General features: G+C 38.6%; 1 protein-coding gene across 8 annotated transcripts in view; it reads right to left on the bottom strand.

Annotated features, from left to right (window-relative positions):
* The window catches only part of PPP3CB (protein phosphatase 3 catalytic subunit beta), a 46,635-nt gene extending 29,117 nt beyond the window's left edge, over positions 1-17,518 (bottom strand). For all 8 annotated transcript variants that reach the window (XR_014590615.1, XM_083866325.1, XM_083866328.1 and 5 more), the window contains exons 1-5: positions 17,433-17,518; positions 6,765-6,965; positions 4,615-4,739; positions 2,432-2,543; positions 1,428-1,573 (exon numbers count right to left, since the gene is read on the bottom strand). Coding sequence is in view for 7 of the 8 variants with exons in the window: in XM_083866325.1 (XP_083722451.1) it covers positions 1,428-1,573; positions 2,432-2,543; positions 4,615-4,739; positions 6,765-6,965; positions 17,433-17,502 (654 nt within the window). In the remaining variant the exon portion in view is untranslated. The remainder of the gene's footprint in view (positions 1-1,427; positions 1,574-2,431; positions 2,544-4,614; positions 4,740-6,764; positions 6,966-17,432) is intronic.
* Positions 17,519-24,292: the final 6,774 nt, after the last annotated feature.

The raw sequence follows: 24,292 nt of genomic DNA, 5'->3' as shown, positions 1-24,292 counted from the left end.
TGTGCCTCAGTACATCTTCCCACTTACACCACTGATCTTGTAAATACACTTCCTCTCTGTTTCTACCATTTTCTTCTCCTCTCACATCACTCTGCTTGGCAGTGTAATATCTGTAAGTGAAATAAACTGAATTTGAGGCTCTCAAATGGTCCAATCACTACAAAAATCTCTAATGAATGAATACAGCAGATACAAAAATGAGATTCAACTGGACGGCCTATAAATTTCAGGAAAGGGAGAGGTAAAACAAGAGAAACGTGAAGCACAAATAAAGGAGAATATGCTAAGAAAACGAGAAATGTAATTAATGAAGATAAAAAGACAAAACAGACTGCAATATATACTTCTATACTATATGAGCAATTTAGGAGCATGCTTTTATTTTCTCTCTGACATTTAAATCTCTTTACAAACAGGCCCCCATGTACCTCCTTCCATATGTGGATAAACCATGTTTTTTCTTCCATCCTTACCTACAATCCCAAAGCTTTCTTAGAACCACCTACGTATATTTTAAGCTGAAATCTTCTACATTTTAGCTGTTCCTAATCATAACAGGAATGGTTTTGATTTCCAAGTGCAGTAGTCAAGATGTCAGCTAAGTTAACTTAAAGAAGTCTAAAGAGAGTTTGCAAAAAGGAAAGGAATGGACTTTGAAAATTCCCACCTGACACAATCTCCACCTAACAAGTCATTCAAGCAAGTAGAAACCACGTTATTAGAAACAGATACCTCATGTCATCACAGTCTTCTGCTCTTTAAATTGCACACCACTACTGAGTGTTTCTACTGTATTATTTTTTAAAAACCCTTTAAAATTCTTTTTATTAATATACTTCACCACAGTGAGAAGTACTCCTCAACTGTTACTCAAATGCCTACCAAATTTGCCATTTTAAATAGCAATTTGAATTTCTATTAAATACTGCAGTATCTCACCTTGTTAAAACTAAAATCCACATATTTAACACAGTAAAAAAAAAATCCAAAGAAATTTGGGAATAACTGAAATACGACACTAGATATAGTAAAAAAAATTAAGACTGCAATTAATTTCAACAAATTTTCTCCTGGAAGGCATGAGAACACTAGCTCTTATCTAGAAAGAAATACAATGTGTTATTTTGATTGGATATGAAACTCTTCACGTGTACTACCTGTCTTAAAAAATTATGTGGGGATTTTGAGGGCTCTTTTGTGTGTTTTGTAACAGTCCCAGCTGTCCCAATGAAGCCTACTAATGGAAAATGCACTAGATAATCCATGAGATTTTAATTATGATACTGCTTAGCCTACATTTCAGTTCCTGATTTACACTTCAACAAGAGACAAGAACAGAAAATATACCGGCAACTTCATAAAGATGACTTTGTATAACATATAAATATCTCTATTTGCACTTATTTTCAAATACACAAAATACTCACTCTCCTAATGTCATCTAGTGTATTAATTTCTGGTGAAAGTCCACCATGAACACAAAGAAACTGTTGATTTAAGAGAGCAGCAAGAGGGAGACAATCAAAAGCTTCCATACAAGCATCATAGACTCTTTCAGAGTACTTTATTTTACCTGCAGGAAAGAAAATAGAAATCATGAAAAAATCCATTATATGTGGATGAAGTAATCTAGTGGATCATGGTTATAAGAACATATATCAAAGTAAGTGCTTAAAAAAACCCAAACCAATGAGTATTTTGTGGTTTAAATGAGCATTTCCAAACAGCTTAACAGCAAGAACGTTTCCAAGACATATTTTCTTCCAGAACTATAAACTGTTTTCACTTCTGTTATCTCAAGCATGAAATAATTATTCCTTTTTAAAAAAATCACTGATTTACTATTTCTATAGAACTATACAGCATACCTCAGTATAAAATATTACTGAGAAATTTGTGAATTCTGATTGACAGTGAAAAGCTACAAATTGATTATAGATTACATCATTTTTACCTACATCAAAGAGGGTTTTACCAGACAAAATGATCCATTTATCACAGGATCAATACTAATACAAGCCTTCAAATGGAGAGGTAGCTTACATCACCCAAGAGGTATCTTACTAGTATAGGTGAAATCAATCCTCCAAATAGAACAATTACCCCACAGCAGTGATTTTTGCTGGCTTCACAACACTGCTCAGCAAGTTACTCTGTGCTCCTGACTACAGCAAAATTATCTTCCTGTCCAGGACTTTAAAATCAGGATTGTTACACCAAAATTTACTCCATAATGTACATTTTCAGCCAGCCCTCTTCCTGCACTCCAAGACAACACTGAACTGCAAGCAATTCTACAGATGTCAATGGGGCCTCCAGATATTTGCAATGCCTTAATTAAACTAAGAGACAAACATCTCTCAAGCACAATGACAGACTACAGACCAGCAGGTTAGAAGTGGCTAATTTCACATTCTTAGACAGTACTTACATTCTTGCTTAAAGGTAAAATACTCTGTTAGGTGTCTGCATTCATGGTTGCCTCTCAAAAGAAACAATGTGGTTGGGTAAAGAATTTTCAGGACCCATAAGTACAGCACACACTGTTGAGAAAACAGAATAACCAGTAAAATACACTAGTTTATATGAACTTTAAAAATTATTACTGAGAAACACTGAGTAGGGGTGTTAACAGTTTCAAAAAGCAGGTACTGCTTAATGTGCCATTTAAAAGTAGCACTACTTCCCCAAGTCTAGTTCTGGACATGAGTTATGCAAATTGCTTATTACTTTTCCTATTCATAGCCTCATGGAATGCTGAAAAAACATTTGTATTTGCTGGATAGTCAATAATAAAATAAACTCAGCAGAATTAAACTGTAGAACACTTTTGTCTAGACAAACACTGTATGTGTTTCTGCCTAAAATCAGGTATATGATTCTAAATACTGGCACAAGAAGAAAAGCAGACATTTATTAAAAGAGACTGAAAAAAAACCCCCTCAAACCACTGGCAAAATAATTTCCCTTAAGGTTAGATACATCATTTGGATACAATTTTTCAACTACAAATGGACAGAATAAACCATCCTTCCCCTAAACACTGGGGAAGCTGTTTGCTTTTTCAGTGTACAAGCAGCAAAGTCAAAGAATTATGGTAGCTTTCCATCTATCATTATTACTGCAACACCATCAGCAAACCCTCAAAAAGATAAGAGCTAAGAACATGCACAATTGTTTAGAGTCTGATACCAACCAGCAGTACTGAATGCCCAAAATGTATTTCATACATTTCAAACCTAAATCTTGTATTTTTAACTGAGCATAGAAATCTCAAAACTTCCCACCCAAGTTTTGGACTTCATTGAAGTCACCTGCAAGTTGTTATTATCATTTTTCTCAATCAATACAAGTACCCTGAAGCTGCCACTCCTCAAAGTTATTTTGCATAGAATAGCAGAGCACATGAAATGAAGAAAGAAAACAAGTGGACGCTTTAAAAATACACTACAAACATTGAGAAACACATCAAAGACTTTTAAACAAGTGAAGTTTAGCTAAACTAATTACCGAATTTTTATCTTCTCAGTAAAAATACGCAAAACCAATCTTTGTTCAGAAGTTTTCTTAAGTGTAACAGTTGAAAAGCTTTTATACCAGGTTTTGATATATTAACATACAGAGTTGATATGTAAATGCCTTTTTCAAGGACAATTACATTATTTGTAATCATCAAGAAGAGACAAAGAAGATCAAATCAATAAATAGGGAATGTCTATAGAAATTTTTCCTTAAAGATGACTTTGAGGCAGTTGCTCTTGCTGCATCTCCTGTTCATCTACCATCTCTAACAACTCCAAAATGCATTGTGCACACCTTTCACAGCACATACCCACACATTATTAGAACTGCAACATTTTAATACAGAAATGAGAGAACATACACTGTGACTTGCAAGACACTATTTCAAATGGTAAACCATTCCATTAGATTTGATATCTATCCCAAGCTGAGGCACTTCCCAGACTGGTTCCAGAAGAACAGTTAATTTAAAAACCATGCTCTGAAACTAATCAATGTGAATAAATGAATATCTTTGAAATGCAGCACACTTAAGAAACACGCTGAAAATTAAAAAATCATTTGAATTCAAAATAACTGAAAAATTAATGGCAGAAACAGAGGTCATCCTTAGGGAATATCCGTAATTGCGCTAAGAATTTTTGTAAAGAAAAATATTAATAATTATTAAAAACAATTTGATTATCTAAATAAAATCAGTTTCTTGTATAAAAATAAACAGATAATAATATTAACCAGATAATAATATTACAAACAATTAAAAGACCTTGCAGTCATGACTCACTTGTTCTCCACAAACATACAAACATATTACCAGACAAGCAGCACTATGTACAATAATGTAACAGAATTCAACTTTCAGAAGATTAGCTAAAGAAAGAGGAGAAAAAATGATTAAGACTGGTGATATCAACAGGACAGTCCAAATAACTGGTCAACATCCCCCTGCAAACAGGCTCTTATCACAGGAGAAGGCACAGCAAGGAAGAACACATTTAAATGTTAAAGCAGACCTAAAATTTCACTTGAAAACCTAAGTGAAAGTGTGCTTACAAAAAAATTAGGACAGAACAGATTAATATATTCAGTTACCTCTATACTAAAATAACCTCTGTCTACATAGTCACCGAGGAAGAGGTATCTTGTGTTAGCAGGTGATCCTCCCACTTCAAACAGCTTCATTAGATCAAAGAACTGGCCATGAATATCACCACACACTGCAAGCAAAAATTTTGTTTGAATTAATTTTAAAAAAATGTAACGGAAAAGTTACCAAGTTATAGTTAACAGCCACAAAGTACTTCTAATTAAGAAGGAAGGCAGGTATAAAGCAGGAATAACAGAAATTTTTGCTTTTCATGAAGATGCTGTCTTCACTACCTGTGACAATACTGATGTTAGCTCTGAGATTGGGGGGATATTTTTCCAACATATTTAATGCACTGAGCATTGAGGTCTTAAAAGCTGTCAGCACCTCTTTAATGTCCTCCCCAACTCCTTAGGTATCTTTGCAAATTCTCCTCAGTATGTGTATTTGAAAATGCCGGCTGCTTTTCAACAATTTGCTGAGTCCAGGTGAACTCGAAAAAAGCAGGGGGTGTACTTTTGTTTCTGAGTCAGACTAATACTTTTTAATAAAGTATCTTCTCCTTGCTCAGTTACTTTTCTCCCTCAAATAAGCATGTTCATTATTTCAACAGTGGATTTTTCCTGTGCTTTTAGAATATTAGAAGGACAAGACCAGTGGTCAGCAACCCAAGGCAGAAGTGCCAAAGATAGCAGCAGATGGGAAGTCTTTAGGGAGCACAACCAGGTCATCTCACAATTTAAAAAAAGTAATTAAAAAATGCATGGAAGAGACAACTGCTCCTATCTCTTCTTTCCCACAGGAGTTCCCAGTTCAGTGGAAGTAAAGAGCCGCCCTCCTCTCACATCTGCATAAAGTGTCACTGGTAACACTTAACTGAGTTTGAGATACTTTGTCTTTCATTGATGCAAAATGTCACCTATCAATTGACAAACAGCATCTTCTGACTTCTTAAGAGTTTTTCAGTAAAATCTTTGGGGAAAAAAAGTTGTCCTAATCCTGGAAAGAAATACTGAATATGGCACACCACATTTTAAAGGCTGCTATTCCCTTAGAGCAGACCATTTGTCATCACAACCTACAAAATGAGACTAAATAGAATGTGCACACTTTTGTGTCTCTTTCCTTCAGATTTCTACTCAGACACTGAAAGAATTTCCCTCCTTTTTAAGTTGCCAATATACGAATTATCCGCATACGGTGAAATACAAAAATGCTAAAAAAACTTTTAATTTAATTTATCTGGAACAGCCACTAAGTAGTTTCCACCATTTCAATAATTTCTTTTTTTAAAAATGTCAACAATAATAATGATGTAATGTTTTAATTTACCTAATACTAACAAATAAGAAGCTGATGCCCTAAAAGAATCTTTCAGATACTAATTTTCTATAAGTCCATTTAGAAGAAAACACATTCAGAATAAGTAAATCTAATTTGAACATAAAATCTACTTCCATTATTATAAATAACAGACATGCAACATAACTACTTCCTATGAGTCTAGATTTTTTTATAAATAAAAGTATTAAAGGACACCAATTCCACCTTTCACCAGGTCAAACAGAAACAGAACTGTTCAAACTATGAAAATACTCAAGAAAACCCTAAAAGTCAGTTTTGTATCCCACTGGCTGTGGCCCTGGTGTCAAAGATGCTAAAACAATCTTTATCAGTGTCACTACTCTCACAAGAATGTGGCTTTATGCGCAGACACCAGTCTCACTTACAGGCCAGTCTAAAGGTGTATTTTTTGCTAAGAATCCCAGTTCACATTATCTGTTCCAAACCACAATAATTAGCTTTTCTTCACATTTCAGTTTTCTTCAGATTTCAGAATTATCCTGAATTCAGGTATATGTCTTTATTCCTACTTATAATTATTGAAGGGATCAGAAATTCGTATTTCAACAGCATTTAACTACTTCCTTATTTTTTCCCAATTTTAATACCAACCCTACTAGTTTTTTTCAATAGGTTTAATGCCTTCATTTTGCAAAACATATGCAGACTGTTAAGCAAATGCAGTTGGGAGGGATAATTCAGTAGGACTAACAGAGAAATTTGGGTTTAGCAATTTTAAGACAAATTCTACTACTGACAAAATCTGGCTTTTTCAAATTTAATTATGTATGAAATTACCTAGGAATATTACCTGTAATTGGAGCTTCAACTTCTATCATAGTTTTTTCCCTCCGTAATATTGCAGCTCCCTCATTGATGATTCTAAGTGCAATTTCTTCATCCACTCGACCTTCCTTTATCAAGTGGTTCTTCAAAATGTCAACTCTTGGTCTTCCATCTGTGTCAAACACTTCCTCAGATGTCAAGCGATGCGTTGGTGGGAAAGGGACAGCTAAAATTGAAAAAGAAGAAATTTAACAAGTAGTTGTGATACTGTTATTTGAAAGATAGAGTCCATTTAGGAACTGGGATCTATCATGGAATAGCTGCTATCCCAAGTAGCAAATTTGTGTTTTCACCAAGCAGTTTTATGACATTGTTAAAATCTGGACAGAATAGGTCTGTGTATGAATTTAAAAAAATAAACATCTGTATTATGCAAGGTTGTAGAAACCATAAAACAGAGTTAGAAGGCATAGTAATATGTGCAATATCTGGAAGAGTCAAAACTGACTTTGCAAAGGGAAATAATCTCTCTCCAATATATCACCAGTCCCTAAAGGGCTCATGAAGTACTGGTGATGCTGGATTATCCATTTAATAGCCACTCAGATTTTAAAAAGCATTAAAAATTATCCCACCATCAAAGCCTCAGGGAAAAACCCACCAAAAAACCTCAACCAAGCAAGAAGATCCACCAAAGCAAATGCAAAGCTGGCGAGAAAAGGATTCAATACTGTTTGAAAGACCAGAAATAGAAGAAGCTGTGGTTGGGGACCAAAGCATGCTCAGCAACTGCCCAGACAGCACATCTGGCAGTCTGTACTTCAGTTACTGCACAAGTGAAATATGGATGAGAGCCATGGAAAAAGAGGATACTTCAAAATTGCCACTAAGAAATGTCACAGCACTCAGGATGTTACAGGAAATAAAACTAATCTGACCTGGCCCTCCCCTCAAGCACACTACTGTTGAAAGAATGAACTACAACAGAAGAAAAATATTCTATTTCTCATCATTTAAATACTGTATGCTGAAAGAGAAAAATGGGAGGAGCACACCTATTCAAAGATAAGAACTAGCAGCATGAATGCACTTGTAGACAGAGTATTCATATTTATTTTCTTACTCTCTGAAGTTAAACTTTACATTCCAAAAATCAATGTTTAGATACTGAAACATTCCCTGACTTAATTTAAATTGATTTCAGATTACTAGTAACACATTACTACCCTTCTGTTTTATGGAGTAGTAAAAATCTATCAATAAAACACCTGATGCATAAATCATACATGTATTCACTGAAATTAGATTATTCTAGGAAATAAACTAGATATGTCTGTCTAGTATTCCCCTTCTAAAAGTTTCTAAGTAGGAAGAAGCTGCAAAATGAGCCTTTACATAGTGTAGAATGAATTCATCACTTTTTTGTGGACATAAAATATTTGATTAACAAAAGGGAAATTATATGCTTTTCCTTCAGCCTCCTTTATCAACAATTTAAGTTTCACTCAGAAATGTTAAAATGCCACGTGGTCCAAATGTTAATAAACTTAACTTATTTAAGATATCAAATGACAATCACTTCTGTTCTATGCATAATTGTTTAAAAACATAAATCCGGCCCTGAGAAATTAATTATTATGACAAAATAAATGTATCTAATTTTAAAAAGTACTTAATTAGCATCATGCAAGCATCAGCTCTAATATTCTGATTTTCCGAACTTAACTTTCCAACCTTCAGATTCTCTTAATGTTATTTTTACATTATTTGGAAGTTTATATCAATCTGTTCATGAATTAGTTTTAGGCTCTTTCTTACCCCATTTTTTTAAATACATTATTTGTGGGCCCACAACTGCCTTCAGCAATTCAAAATTGAGCTCATCTTTTTAAGAGAGACCAGACAATTCAGAAAGAAGATTTCTTCTGCTTTAATTCTTTCAAAAGCATTAAGAGATCTCACACACCTTCCCTGAACCAAAGTCACCTCCAGGACACAGTCTTGTAAGAACTGTGCTTCATTAATCCTAGTATTATTCAGATCTACTTAGGTGAAAGAGAACTGTTTTGTTCTTTTTGGAGGCTTTTTTTGGGAGATGCAGGGTGTGGCAGAGGATGGTCTGTTGAGGTGACCATTCTTCATTCTCTTAAGTGCAAACCATTACTAACTTACTGCAGCTACCAGTGGCTGCAGAAATCCAGAAGATCTCTTCCTTATGGCAGTTCAGATATTTCAGGGGTTTTAAGTCCATGGTAAATGAAATTTTCTTCCCTTAATAAAGTTCTTATATCTGCTAACAAAATAAAGCTTTGAGTTTGTCTATCAAATTATATTCTCTAGGAGGCTAAAAAACCAGCTGTTTTACTCCAGTGTCAAGATCTGTCTCAAATTATTTGAATTAATAAACTTATGAAGACTCAAATTTAAAACTCTATATCCAGAAGTTTGTTATCCATAATGCACAAAACCCACAGCTGGGGTATGAGAAATAAATAAGCATCCCTAAAGTTATATTTGCCTCATGAAAAAATGAAGTTGTAAAACTAGTTCCTCAGAGTTTAACAAAATCTTTTTCACACAATACATGTATTTTCCCACTGCTCAAGAAGGATATCTTAAGAATTTTTTTGTCAGAGAAGGCAGGACAAAATATGGCTAAAGATTTCAGCCATGATCTGCATCACCCAGTAAATACAAAGTAACTGTTTAGAAAAACTGTTTCTTTCCATTTTATACTTCAAGTTTTGTTCCAACAAAAGTTAACACTGTATTAGAGTGCACACCTTTGAAAAATACCACAACTGCTTTTAGTAGGTTAAGGATGATGATATTTGAAGCATGTAGACAATTTCTGCCAACTAATGGGTTTAATTAAACCTTTGATGAAGTAGTCATAGAATGTTATAGCCTAAGGAAAAAGAATTGCAGCGTGATGTGTTCCAAGACACAAACATAATCCATGTTTCGAAGTCTTTGTGCACAACCTGTGCTCTGGGGACTGTGTAACAGAATGGTAATTAAGAGGAATTACCCTAAGGAAATAACATGGTGTTGGCATTAAAGGATTCTCTTCTTCCATTCCCAGCCAAGCTACACAACAGTATCTAGAAATGACTCTCTAAAGTAATAAACACTGCAGTACAAAATAACAGATTGTATCTTATTAGTAAAAGTATATATGTTAATAACAAATGTAACACATCATGATTTACAGCCACAAACAAGATTTTCTAACACAAACCATTGCTTACTAGTCAAAATTGATAAATTTCATTTTAAAAATTACAGATTATACAATTTTAATATATTGATCAAAAAATGTGAACAGTAGTGCTGAGGAAAGAAACAGTGAATAGCTTTTGGGACTTGCTAGTGAAAATATTTTGATGGCTTTTTATTACTAATTGAATATGCATTAAGAAAGAGGAAAAAAATCACCTTTCCTTTATAGTGCAGTACTAAAAAGAGTTACAGAAAGTGAAATATCTAAACCTAGTTGTACACTGTCTTTCTACAAGCCTCTGGGTACATTGATACTTTACAATAAATCTTGCTGTGGAGATTCAAAGGTTAGCACCAATTTGAAGGGACAAATTCCCAGGACATAATAAGAAGTTCAAAGGAGAAAAGCTACATTAGTGTGGCACTTTACCCAATAAAATAATCCCTGCTGAGAGGTGCAATGTGGCAACTAACACAAGCACATTACTTCCAGAACCAAGGCAGATCTCACATTGCCCAGTAACTAAATACAACAGTAGCTGCTAATAAAATCTTACATGTAGATACTGTAAATTTAAACCACACTGATATATGTGCCCATTGTAATACCCTCAGTTAAATCTGGCATGTATCAAGAGACACCCTGTTGTTGGAACAGGCTCATGAAACAAGATGAGATCAAAGCCTCCAGACTAATGTAAGAAAAACCATCATGGATCAACCATACAGGGTACTGTACTTCCACAAGCAAAATTGTTTCTGTTCTTATGACTGTAAAACTTAAACAATTCTTTTTCTCTGACTGAAAGAATATCAGCCATTTTTCCTCTATCATCAGGAGCCCATGGCATGTTTCATTAAGTTTTGGCTCAATATCCCAGACTGCATTTTCTGTTTCATGAATGTTTTTGATTTCATAGATGAAGTCTCACCTACATAACTAAGGTTACTAAACATGGACATTCTGTTTGCAAAGAATTTGTTGCTTTGGTGATAGATGCACATGAAAACAGTACATATAATGTTTATCTCCACCAAGTGTATCATGCAGCAATACAAGCATGTTTTCTGTGAAAAGGAAGGGCAGCATCCTTCATTTTCTCAGCAGGTTTATTACCATGATAGCAAAATGGTCTGTGGTTTTTCTGTTGTTTAGTCACCTTTTGTGGCCTTTTAGTTTCATAAATGCATTGCTGTCGATGCATTGTCACTCAGAAGAATCACAAAGCCTAACACCTACTTACATCTTTCACTTTGTCCCTGGAGTTTTCACACCTCTGACAACTTCTCCACAGAAGGAAAAGCTGCAGCACCCATAAACTGCTATGAGGACAGAATATATTCAATCCTTCTGCATTGGCAGAACAGATTTGAAAAGAAACAGCATAAAGGCATCACAGATGGTCTGTGGACCAGCAGCCTTGAAAATACTAGATAAGCACAAACACACAGCCACATCTACTGGAATCAGAAAGCTACAGCCAAAAGCTGACCAAAAACACAAGTTACCCTACTCACCTCAAGCAAGAAAACACAGATTCAGCAAAGACAGTTTTTTGCAAATTACCAGAACTATCCTGAAGTTTCTTTGAATGCAAGGTTCCTGCTACTTTAGTCAGCATTCTAGAAGCAAAAAAAAAATGTCCCTGTAAACCTTGAAACCCTACAACAGCACTGAAGGTACTATTTATTTCATCCTCACTTATCATGTACTTGCAGTCTCAAAAGTTTCATAGAATTTTAAATCTCAAATGAAACTGGATATATCTTGTATGTCACGGTGCTTTCATTCATCTTTTATACTGTGTAGTTTTTCAATTAACTTGATTAATGTTTTTGGAAGTTACTCACAGGAAAAATACAATTATTTGTTTGAAAAGTATTTAAAGATACTCCTGCCATTAAAATGGCCAAACTGTGTTCTGCCAAAAGATTACTTAGTGCTTAAATGCATTTGTGGCAATGATGGATGCATAGATCTTCCCCTCTCCATACTCTGTTTTTGGAACAGGGTGGTTTATGGATTTTCTCTAGAGTTTCATCCAGATCACCAGGCTTATGACCACTACTAGAACTGTTTTCCACTATTTTGTCCCGATCCTGAAGAGACATTTTCATAGTTTTTGCCTCCACTGCACCTTATTGCTATGAATTCCATAATTTGAATTATGTGTTAACATGAGAACTTATTTCACCTTTTCTATTTTCTTTGGGACTGCATTTCTCCTTTCCACAGGGAGACAAGAATTACAGTTGCTTCCTATTCAGCTTTTCCATTAAACACCACTCATAAGGTAGGAAATATCTAACTATGTTCCCTTTTCAACACTCCTTTTCCAAGTCAGAGACTTGTCACGTTTGTCATTCCACCTCACCCCAAAGTCACTCTGTGCCTCTGAACATTTCTTTAGATAAAGAAAAAAATCAGGAAGATGGAACAAAATCACATGCTGTTGTCAAGATGCACATATAACACAACATACATACAGTGGCATGATAGTGCAACCTCTTTTTTCTAAATTGGTCATCTAAAACTCCCTGAATTCTTATCAGACCAGTTGACTGCCACTGCATTAACAGTTTTCAGAATATTATCCATACAGATCCTAATATTTATTTCCCAAGTTCACTGCCTTCTATGTTTAAGAAAGAACTGTTCTGCCCTTTGTGGAGTCTGCTCTTAACAGCATCTCCTACAACTTCTTTACAAGGCACTCAGTCTAACAAGAGCTTCCTGAAGCATCTCTGCAAGTTTTGCTGTCCTGCATAAGTGTCACTATCTGCCATTCACTCTGTTTTCTGAAGAACTTGTCAACACATTTAAAGAGCACAGATGACAGATGTCAATCTCCCTCCACCATGGGAGTTTATCACCTATTAACATCCTGTTTCTCCTAAGTAGTTTTGATCCAGAAGAAGATATTTCCTATTCTGCTTAAAGACTCCAATGAAGAAACATGATGAATAGTTTTGCCTGGATCAATAAGCTCACTGGCTTCTTCAAAATATTCTATCAATTTCTCTTGATTTTCATCTATGAAAATTGTACCAACTCCTCTTTAATGCTGTATTTCCCGGGGATAGAGTTAGGCCACTCTTTCTGACAAGTGTTATGAATCTGTTTAAATTAAACTTACTGATCTACAGTTGTCCAGTTAAATCTAGAATTTTTTAAAAAATGCTGCCATGCTCCATCTCTCAGATTCAGAAGATGAGTTATGCCACAGGCTATGGAAAATAAACCCAAAATTTCATACCCAAAACCCCCAAAGAATTCCTTTAGAGCCACCAGACAAATACCTTCTGATCTGGGGATACTTTTTGGGAACATTTCTTTTGTTGATACATTTTAAAACCACTGATATTTCAATGAGAGAATTCTTTGATCCATTCAGCAATAAGAACTGACTCATGTGTGAAAGAGTCTTCAGTTCCTTTAACAATAAACACACATGTCACCAGTTGCCAGATTTTTGTGCTCTGGCCTTACCTGCCCAGCCCTCAACTGCCAATTTGCCCTACTGAAACTGAGGCAGGCTTCCATTATTGGGTGGGGTTTTTTGGGTTTTGTTGTTATTTCAAGATTTATCCACTCTAAAAATCCCCTGAAACAAACAAAAAAAAAGACCAGCCAAACACTTACTTGTCAGAATTCAGTTCCATTCCATTGCCTCCCCCACAAAACAAAATTGTGATTTTTTTTTTTAATATGACCCTCTAATACTCTCTTCACACTGCTGCTTTCCTGAATCATCTTCGAATAATTTCTGGCCAGCAGCATAAGTGCCTTACAAAATTTTTAAAATAGGCTTCATGCTGCCTGTCAACTTTTAACCTTTTACCTTTTTTTTTAAACCAGACTCTGAATTATGAATTTAAATACTGCAATGTTCTTTTTCTCCTTACATGGGTGTAATTGTTCAAAAGTAGCTATTAGAGCCTTAATTTAGGAGCCTGCTTGCTCAAGGATATGAATTACATTTCTTTGGGTTTCTCTGAAGAGTTGCTTGAATAAGCCTCCGTTTAATATCTAAAATGATTGTCTGCCAATCAGACTGTGCCATGACTTTTATCCAAAACAAAGGAATACTGCAATCTTTCCATTTCCAGAAGAACAGCCATAATGTCCAAATTTAGCCTTAGGTCAGCATGACAAGGTCCCGTGGATTGTGTCCCAAGGCCCAGCAACACCCCCAGTGGACACGGTGCAGTGCTGGGGGCAGAGGAGCTCCAGCCCCGGGGGACTCAGACAGGCCCTGGGGCCTTGCTCTCAAAGAAAAGGCAACGAAGGCTCATCCCTGCCATGCTCGGGAACACTCCATCAGTGCCAGATTCCAAGAGCTTCCTCATCCCTACCAGGGAAAAGTACTTTACTGCAAGGCAGTGAAGCAGTTGTTTCAGGAGGAAAGATACACAGACAAATGTAAAGCTTGAAAGTCCCACGCCCTGAAAGGGGAGGTGAGCTGACTGAAGTCAGTCAATTGTCATCCCAGAAGAAAGGCAAACCCAAAGAACCAGATTCAGCATTTAAGTATCAAGAGCGGTTTACAGAAAAAAAAAAAATTTGACAGAAGCTAACAAAGGGAACTGCTTTGTTCCACAAGACAGTAAAACACTAAGTATCCTTCAAAGATGGAGAGGGTGCCTTAGAAAACAGTGAATCAGGAAAACAGGTACATTTTCTCATCCCTATTGGGAAAAAGAAAAAAAAAAATAGAAAAAGGCAGTAACAAAAGCCCCATCTCAAGACACCTTTTGGGAACCAAATGCCAAACAGCTTTTCAGTTCCATAGCTAACCATTAATTTATAGGAAACTCTCTAAGTACAAATTGCTTAGGCAATTTAACTAAGCCATGTAAAATAAAATTTGAGCTTTGTATACATTTTAAAAGCAATCAATGACCCTTGATGAGACAATTCATACTTGAAAAGATATGCCAGACAGCACAGATAGACTGCATATTTCAAGCTATTATTATGTTTATTTTATATATATCTATCTGATAAGACATAATACATCTGATAGCCTTTCAGATACTTCTCTACATATCTGTACTTCCCATCAACTGCTAAATATACAAGTCAAATAAGAAGGGGGACACATCCTAATCATTATCCAATCTTATCAGAAAAAATTAGTCAGTCATCACACAGTAATTCAATAACTTCTTCTTGGGTGAGCATCTCTTGCCCATTTCTGCCTACATGGTAAAGAATTCAATTTCTCACAGCATATGAAATTTAATTGATTCTGTTCTCCATCCCCCTCATCCAGTGAAGAAAACAAAACTTAAATAAAATCAAGACAAACAATGCAAATAACAGCAAGCTTTATGTCCTGAATTCAAATTTTCTCTTCAAAAGACACAGTATATAGAGAGCACGAAAGCTGAAATATGGACCCATACACAGATACACCAGATAATATTATTACATTTTCTTTGTGGCTTTTCTTAAGAATCTGAGACATCATAAAAGACCTATTCATTGTATAACAGAAAAGAACATGGTGAATGTTTCTTGGTAGGCAAGAGGCAATGCATCTGTTTGTGAAGAGGGATGTGACACAGTTGTCACACTTCAGCATGGTTTCAAAACATTGCACAGATCCTCCCACTTAGGACTAACAAAACCTGCAATCCTGCACTTCTGGGGTCACAGGCTAAAAAAAAAAATATTTCCAACTGCACTGCACCTAATGGGGGAGGAGAAACCAAACCACCCTGTCCTTCCCATCAATAACACAGACAGTTTGGCACAACTGGCCAGGCTTTCTCCAGGAGCCAGTGATTCAGCAGGACAGGGATGGACAGGACAGGTCAACAGAAGGTACTGAAAAATGCTGCTGTATGAACTGCTTGTAATTATGTCAGATTAAGCCATCAAAGACTGATTACCTTTACAATGTTCTGCATCCCAACATCCACATTCAAAGAAATAAAGCAAACTCAGGCAGTAATTCTGCTTAGAAGGAAGCAAGTCTTAACTACAATTTTAAGCAACCAGATGCGTAGGTCATGTTTATCAAGCTGAATTATTAAGTGATTGGTTTTCCACTGTGTTCTAAAGTATCTGATCACTTACTGTTAATTCTTTTACATTGTTTGAAGAACTTAACTTCTTACCACAAACTGCAGTAAAGGTACAAAAATTCAGCAGGTCTAAACACCACACACTGAAGCAGCACTAAGGAGTCCAGGTCTTCAATAGACCAGTTCTAACATTTTCCACTTTTACCCTTGCAATTTGTTCAAACAAATCAACAGGTTAAGCAAATTAAAATGAGTAAAAACTTATTGCAAGTAAAGCTCTCCAGTTTACTAGAAAACATGCCAATGTCCAAAACATCCAATGTGATTCCAAGGCTTTAATTAACACCTGCTGAGGACAAATGCATCCTTCTCATTTCTCAAGGCTCCCTGCTACATAAAAGATTAAACCACCAGATCTGCACCCCTTTCAGACTCAGTTAGACCCTGTGTTGCTAGGAATGTCCATCTTAAAAGCAGACTGCCTGTGTACACCTGTGATTTCCACCAGGCCAGGTCTGCCATAACAATTGTCCACACTGGCAACACCAAATACAGCGCAATATAAAAACCACTGGGGTCAAATAAAATGATGTGCAACTTGAGTAAACACAGCCTAGGAATTCTTTGAAGCATTACCTATGCTCTACCCTTAACTATCAATTTAGGTCTAACACACAGATTTCAGGATGCTCTGCTTGCAAAGGATTATTCTAAAATACTAAAATAAAACTGAAAATAAAAACTGAAACAACACACTTCACGGAGTTCAGAGAAAAGAACCATTTTATACCGTTTCGGTGCTAGACCATGCTAGTTTTAAATGGATGTATCTACGATAAAATGCTTGACTTTTTCTCCTAAAAAGCGCAATGTTTGACTTTTCACGGCTTCCCACGAGATTACCGAGGAAGGCCGCGAAGAATTAGATCAAGGTGAATTTTCTCCATCAGAACTGGAACCTGAGAACAGCAGCCAATGGAAGGGGCGGCAGCACCTTCCCACTCGCTGTTCCCCGGCGCTGTCAGCGCCTGCAGCTCGGGGGCTCTGCCCTGCTCGGGGCCGGGGCCGGGCTCGGAGGGGCCGGGGGGCGGCGGGGCCCGCGGTCAGCCCCGCACTCGCTCCGGGCGGGAGGCACCAGGCCCGCAGGCCCGGCCGCCGCTTCCCCCGCCGCCCTCCCGGGCCCGCCCGCGCCCGGCTCCGTCCTCCCGCTCCAGCGGTGCCCACCCCGGCACCCCCGGGCATCCCACGCCTCCGCACGGCGCCGAGCTGCCTTCCTTCCCCTCCCCCGGGCAGGGCAGGGCAGGGCAGCCCGGCCCGCACACGGAGGGCACCGCTCCGCGCGGCCCGGCCGCCTCCCCGCGGGCCCCGGTGCTGACTGGGGCGGGGGTGAGGGCCGGCCGCGCAGCCCCGTTCCCCCGCGGGATAGCGGGGCGCTCACCCTTGACGGCGCGTTCGCTGGTGGCGTGGGGCGTCAGCAGCAGCACCTTGCTCCCCTCCTTGGCGGACATCGCTGGGCGCTGCCGGCCTCCGGCGGCGGCTGCTGGGCGCGGCGGCGCCTTCGTCCGCCCCTCCGCGGGCGGCTGGCGGGGCGCGGCGCGGCGGGGCGGGCGGGGGCGGCTACAGGCGCCGGGCGGCGGCGGCCCGGCGGAACATGGCGGCGGGCGCGGCTGGCGGCTCCTGGCGCAGCGCGGGGACGGTCCGCCCCGGGCCCGGCATGCACCGCGCCGCCGCCCGCCGGGCACCGCGGGAGCGCGCGGAGCTCCCGGCCCCGAGCGGGACCAACGAGACTCCCGCCCCAGGCGGGGCGGCGGCGCGGGGCGGGGCGGGGAACGCGGCCCGGCGCCTCCCGGACAGCACGGGGACAGCCGGCCCCAACGCCCCCGCCCCGGGACGGGCGGGCGCCAGGCCGGGGCCGAGGGGGCGGCGCGATGGATGGCCCGGCCCACAGCGACCCGCGCAGGCCGCGGCCCGCCGCCACCATGGAGAGCTCCGTGGGGCCGCCCCGGGGGCAGGGCCCGCACGGCTCGGGGGAAGCGCGGCCCTCACCGGCCCCCGGGAACCAGCACAGAGTGAGGGGCCGCGCCCCGGAAAGGCCCCGAGCCTCACCCGGCAGGAGAGGGAGGAGGAAAGAGAAGTTCCCCCTCAGGGAAAACCTGGGCACAGCTCGGGGCAAACTCCCAGCACCAGATAATTCAGCCAAACGGCTCTGCCTTGCCCCTGGAGCTGAACAAGAGTGAACCACAGAGCATGGACGGCCCCTGGTACTGGGGCAGGAGCTGCCCCCTCATCCCTCAGAGCTGCGCGGCCGGTCTGGGCAAATCACAGCCCCTGTGTTCCATACAAACCATGCAAATCCTGTGCAGAACGGTAGGTCAGCCAGATCAGGGCATAAGAGGGCTTTGTCTTGGCCAAAAGATTGGTAGAACTCTCCTACATCTAAGGTAATCTGGTCATTATGACTACTCCATATTAAATTAACTTTGCTGATGGAAAAAGCTAAGTAGTTCCTGTTCTCCTTTGTAGCAGCTGTTAATCCTGCCCCTTTTCCCCTCTGATTTATTGTTGCCCCAGTTGTACCAGCGGAGGGTGGCCGTAGGACTGGCACTGTACTTAAGATCACAGAAATGAGCTGTGTTTAAACCAAACAAAACCCACAAAGCAAACCAGACCCAAACAACAATTGCCCAACTGAAAATCTTCAGCTTTGGCATCATTTAAATTGATATTTAACCATATTAACCACATTAACCATATCTAGCAAACATCTAAACATACACATCTATACTGCATTTGATTAAATATGGTTATCTGAAAGAGCTGCTGCTTTGCATCCCAGCTAACAAGAAAGCTCATATGCATTATTTGTACAGAGCTGCGCACTCTATTCCATAAAATAAACCAGGAATTTAAGAAAGAAAAGTGATTTAGAAGTACTTGTCTCCAGCAAGGTCTTGGTTCTTGCCCCATCCAGGTCCAAGGGAAAAGGGTAACACACGAGGATCTGCCATGCTGAACAGGAAAAGCTCTTTGGCTTAAGCAAAAAGACATTGGAGGTGACATATTACACAAGTGCTTGGGTCAACCTTGCTTTATTTTACAGCCAAGACAGTATGAGCAAGGAACTTTGAATGAAACATCACATAAAAACATTCAAGGAATCCAATGAAAATTTTAAGGGAATAAGAATTACGAACCCTTGGGGTATTTATTAGTACGTTTGCAAGACCAAAGTTTTGGAAAAACAAAATACTAGTAATTCCATGCCCAAAATAAAAATGTGTGCATGAATGGAAAAAGAGCTGGGATACATGGAAAAAAATCCTGGTTGGCTATTTTGGATTTAATTGCTAAACTTTCCAGCAGCAGGAATTACTACTTGATACCACATATTCTACAAATGTCTACCATGGTACAATCAATTTAAAGGACCTGATTTTAAAATAGGACAAAAGCTCATTTCCTTCAACAGAAGGATGTGTATCGATTCAGAGTATGCAGGGAGAGCACAGGACAGGAAGGGCAGTAAGTAAATGTCACTCCTACTGATTTTAACATTAGCTTAAAGTAGATCTGCTGAAACAAGGAGAAGGGAGAATGAATTCAGTCTTGTATTTACAATCAAGAGGAGCCCAGTAATAAATGCAGTTTGAATTTCTGACTGCATGAAATAGCAGAGAGTCCCATATTATAAAGAGATTTGTTTGTCCATACATTTTCAAACACACAGGGAGCCAAAGACCTTGCTGAATATTGTCAGGAACCTCCACCTCACCTGAAGTGCAGTTGCAAGAGAGAGACACCTTATTTGTTTGAATTGTTCTTTTCTCCCAGGAGCCTGCAGCCAAGTTCCCTGGGCTGTGAAGTAAAAGGGGCTGATGTAGTCAGAATGCTCATAGAGGAAAAAGCACAGCGTAATATTATTTTGTTACAATGCTGTGCCAGAAGGGGACATTATCAGCTCCTAGGCAACATACCTAGTGCCCGGCATGCTGAAACACTTTCAGTTGTATCCAGGCATTACCTGTAGAAAAGGTTCATATGGATGAAATCTTGCTGGGTTTTCTCCCTCAATACATCAGGATGATATTAAAAATAGTATTGTCTCCCTACAAATCACACATTCTAAAAACATTAAAAATAATTATTTTATTGTTTTTATTGATAACAGGTAGAAAAATAAGTAGGCTAGCACAGTTACCTTGGTAATTTATTGTCATTTTCCTGACATATTCTGTATTACCTCATTCAAAAGCCAAGCATGTATGATTCTCATTAGGACAATATAAAAATCTTCATTAGGCAGAAATATGTTGTTGCCTCTTTCCCTAAGCCCTTTATCTTGTCATTGATGCTTTTTTATGTGGTATTGTCTCTAAATCTGCTACCAGCTCTGGAAAGGACACTCACATTGTCCCAATTGAAGGCAAAGATGATTGATCTAATACATCTTGTGTTCAATGAATCAAACATCTTCCACTAGCATCACAAATAGCATTATGATTGTACGAACTTAGCACCACAATTACTAACAGAGATACAGCCTTGTAGGTAGAAGGCAGTGTGCCTTTATAATACTGAGTTTCTCCACAAGTGCCAGACAACTCTGAAAAGCAGTCATGTTTTATTTCCTTCCTGTTCAGCTTTGCCACCAAGTGGCCATTCCATTGCACACATTGAAAAAAAAAAGAAAGAGAGGGAAAGAAGAATTTGATAAATTCCTATTCTGGTGGGATATTCCAAACCATTACCTAGCTGCTAGCACTGGACTGCTTTCTGAACACCTGCTTTCATAATGAATGAAGAAAGAGTTCAGCAGGAGAAGCACATGGAATCACCAAATCAATCCATCTTCTTCTGTACCATGGGGAACAGTACAGAAGAAGATGGATTGGTTTGATGATGGGTATCTGTTTTCCTTCTGCTCCATCTCAAAGCAGTACCCACTGAAGCAGCATGCAAGAGCTGTCTAAACAAAAAGGTGCTATGTTAAAACCTAGACTTTTCTGACACCTCCCCTGATGGAGGGTATAGTAGCAACTACATTTTAGCTAATCATTGTCCCAGACAAGTGCTGTTTATTGAATTGCAAGCAGAGAGAAGTCAGACATAAAAATGATTATGTTAAATTTTGTAGCCATCTCGTGCAGCAGGGCAGACATCAGAACAGTCTCTTTTGACTCTAACAGCGACATAGCTTAAAAACTGGCACAATGTCCCAGAATCATCTAATTACCCAACAAGAACTTTTTGAAAACTAAGAAGGAAATTGATTCACAGGAGAGAGAGATATATTCCAGATCCCAAGAGAAAGATGCACAGAACAAATCTTGCAGAGATAAACCAGGTCTGAGAGGGGAAGACGTGATATGAGCAGGACAGTAAGACGAAGACAAAACTTTTAAGAAGTTGTTCCATTTCATCGATTCTCACTAGTGACTGTTTAAAGCTGTCCTTTCTGAAAGGCCAGAAATGGTGCTGAGGTTGATATAAACTGTAGGACTGCCTCAAAACAAGGCACATATTATTTTAAATATATCTTGACATACTGCTGCATCAAGTTTCAATATCAATACTAGAAAGCTTTAAGAGGGCATAAGGTTTTCCAGCTGTCCCAAGTCAGCTATTTTATGACTAATTTTATTATCTATATCACAAAGGCATTGTTCAGAAAGGTTGAAAGCATTGTCTTCAGCCATTTTCTCCAGCATTACAAAGTCATTATCACTGCAATACTCCAGCTCCCAATATCATCCAGTACTGAGAAGCTGCACTGACTTCAAAAGAGAAAAACCAAATCCAAATTATTAGATAGTTGCTGGTATAAGATGACAAGCAACTTTACTGTTACAGTGTATCCTGCCCCACTGCATTCCTGCACACATTTCCCCTCACTGCCTGATGAACTCTGTGAAGAGGCTGAGGAAGTACAGACTACATTAAAAAGCCAGTCAAGGCCATAGGCGTTACTGGCATCATACCAGAACTGTCAAAACCAGGCTAAAGCAACCCAACCTGACTCCAAAATTTTAGGTAACTTTTACATACCAAATCCTGCCAGACACATATCTGATTTAAATTTCACACCTCTAGAATGATGGTACCTCAAACTCTTCCTTAGGTTCCTCAAAACATCACTTTGTCTGCTTAAAGCATTCCTTCCTCTGCCCTTATTATCTAGTTCAAACTTTTCCTTCCTTAGCCTTAAGCAATTTCTCTTTCTCCTACCATCTGAGACCAACCAATTCCCTCCCTTCATTTATCTTACTACCTTAATGATATTAATAGACTATTAATAGTCACCTCTACTCACTCTAAAAATTGAGTTCACTCTGGTTTTTGCTGCCCTCCTTTGTGTTCTCTTGTTTCCTCAGCACCTCCACAAGCAAGAGACTTAACTGACAAAGTACTCAAGGTAAGCAGGTCTACGTATAGGACCTTAAAAAAACCCCCAAACTTACTACTGCTCTGTACCAGAACTATGATAGAAAACAATGTGATAATGTTTTACTGGTTTTTTTTTAACTTGGTTCATCCATGAACACGACATCCTACAGATCAGAGAAATCCCATTAATCAGTTTTAAAAGAAAGTCTTGAGGCAACAAACCCAGAAAAAGCAGATATGACAACTCGGTTGCTGAAGAGTTCATGCACTCTTTTCTCACAAATGCATCTAGCCATTGTGATGACGTGGTGAAAGTGCAACTGTGTTTTCAGCTTATCTCTCTGCATCCATTTCGCAAGTTCCTGAAACCAAACATCATGAAGTACTAACAAGAATTAACCATTACATTAGGATTGGATAGGGCTGAAGAGAATGTTGAACAAGAAATGACCTTCATAACTGGGCAACCCTGAGGTCACAAAAAAAGGATATCTCAAGGATATATCAAACTAATGCACACAAACATTTAAAAGCTCTGCCACTATGTATTTTGTCCCAGTAAATTTGTATGCTAATAGACAATTCTGAAACCACTGGAGAGATATGGGCTTCCCCCCAGCCCACTATGAGAAGTCACTCCATGAGAAGTCATTCCAATTTTATTTTTCTCATCTGTACACTGAGCTCTTCCCAGGAATTACAACTTTGTGTTCAAATCAGTAGCTTACTGATCAGTCAAGACTCCCACACACATACCTCCTCCTCTCTCTTCAGATGAGTATGGTGTCAAAAACCTGGCTTGATACATTTGCTAGATTAAATAGCTTCTTTTACACCTCTAAGGGCAGTTATCCAAAACCAGTCTCCAGCACTGATATGCTTGTTTAATGTCAACTGAGATTTTTTTAAAGCTATCTGGAGAAACTAACTGAATTACCAAAAAAAGGTAATGTATGCATTATTTCATCTTATTAGGAACAATTAATACATAATGCCAAGAACAATTGGTTATTTCTTCTTAAACGTAGTTTAAAATGCATACCTGATTTCTGAAAACTTGCAGCTGATTTAACTGCAATATACTATTAACCTTCATTTGATTGACATATTTTAGATCTGAAACAAAAGTCACTCTGAACCTTCACTGAGATACTGTCTGTTAACACGTTCATGCTTTAAGGTGCTTTCAGAAATTTAAGACAACCTTGAACAGTTTGGATTTTTTAATTTTTTTTTTTTTTTTTTTTTTTTTTGGTAAGCAGCAAGAGTTCTATGCTTGGAGCTCCCTCAATTGACAGTCACATAATAATTACCTGGTATAAATTTTGAGTAAAACCCTGGAATGACAGATAACCCTAAACTGCCATCAAAATAATTTTCCCTGAGTAGTAAAGAAGTTAACCCAAAATTTAGCAAGAATTATTCTTATGATTATTACTGAGGTACAGTTTATTGTACTCACTTTTCTCATGTGTTCCTATTTTAAATTATTTTGATTAGTGATATATACACACATAAAACTTCTCAAGCCTGTGATTAACTGGTGAATCATCTGGGACTGGGCCAGGCAAAATTTAAGATAATCCTCCTTCAACAAACTTAATGGAAGTTAGTTTACAGACACTTGATCTTCTTATTCATGAGTATATTCAGTGTTTACTCACTCAAGAATTAATATTAAAACAATTTTATTGATGCCAATAAGGAAGTTTGTGTTTCTTCAGCAGAACTCTTCCATTTGCATCTGCTTCCACAAACATGCTAGTGAAAATATCAGTGCTCTCAAGTGATAGTATAGCTGGTCTTAGTACTTTTCCACTGATGAAAAAGCAATCTTAAAAACATTTCCAAGTTATATTGTTTTGGTTTTAAAGGATTAAAAAAACAATCATTCAATGAACTACAAGAATTATG

The sequence above is a fragment of the Zosterops lateralis genome (assembly GCF_965231275.1).
Source record: "Zosterops lateralis genome assembly, chromosome: 8".
NCBI lineage: Eukaryota > Metazoa > Chordata > Aves > Passeriformes > Zosteropidae > Zosterops > Zosterops lateralis.
This window is presented reverse-complemented; position numbering and strand designations above follow the sequence as displayed.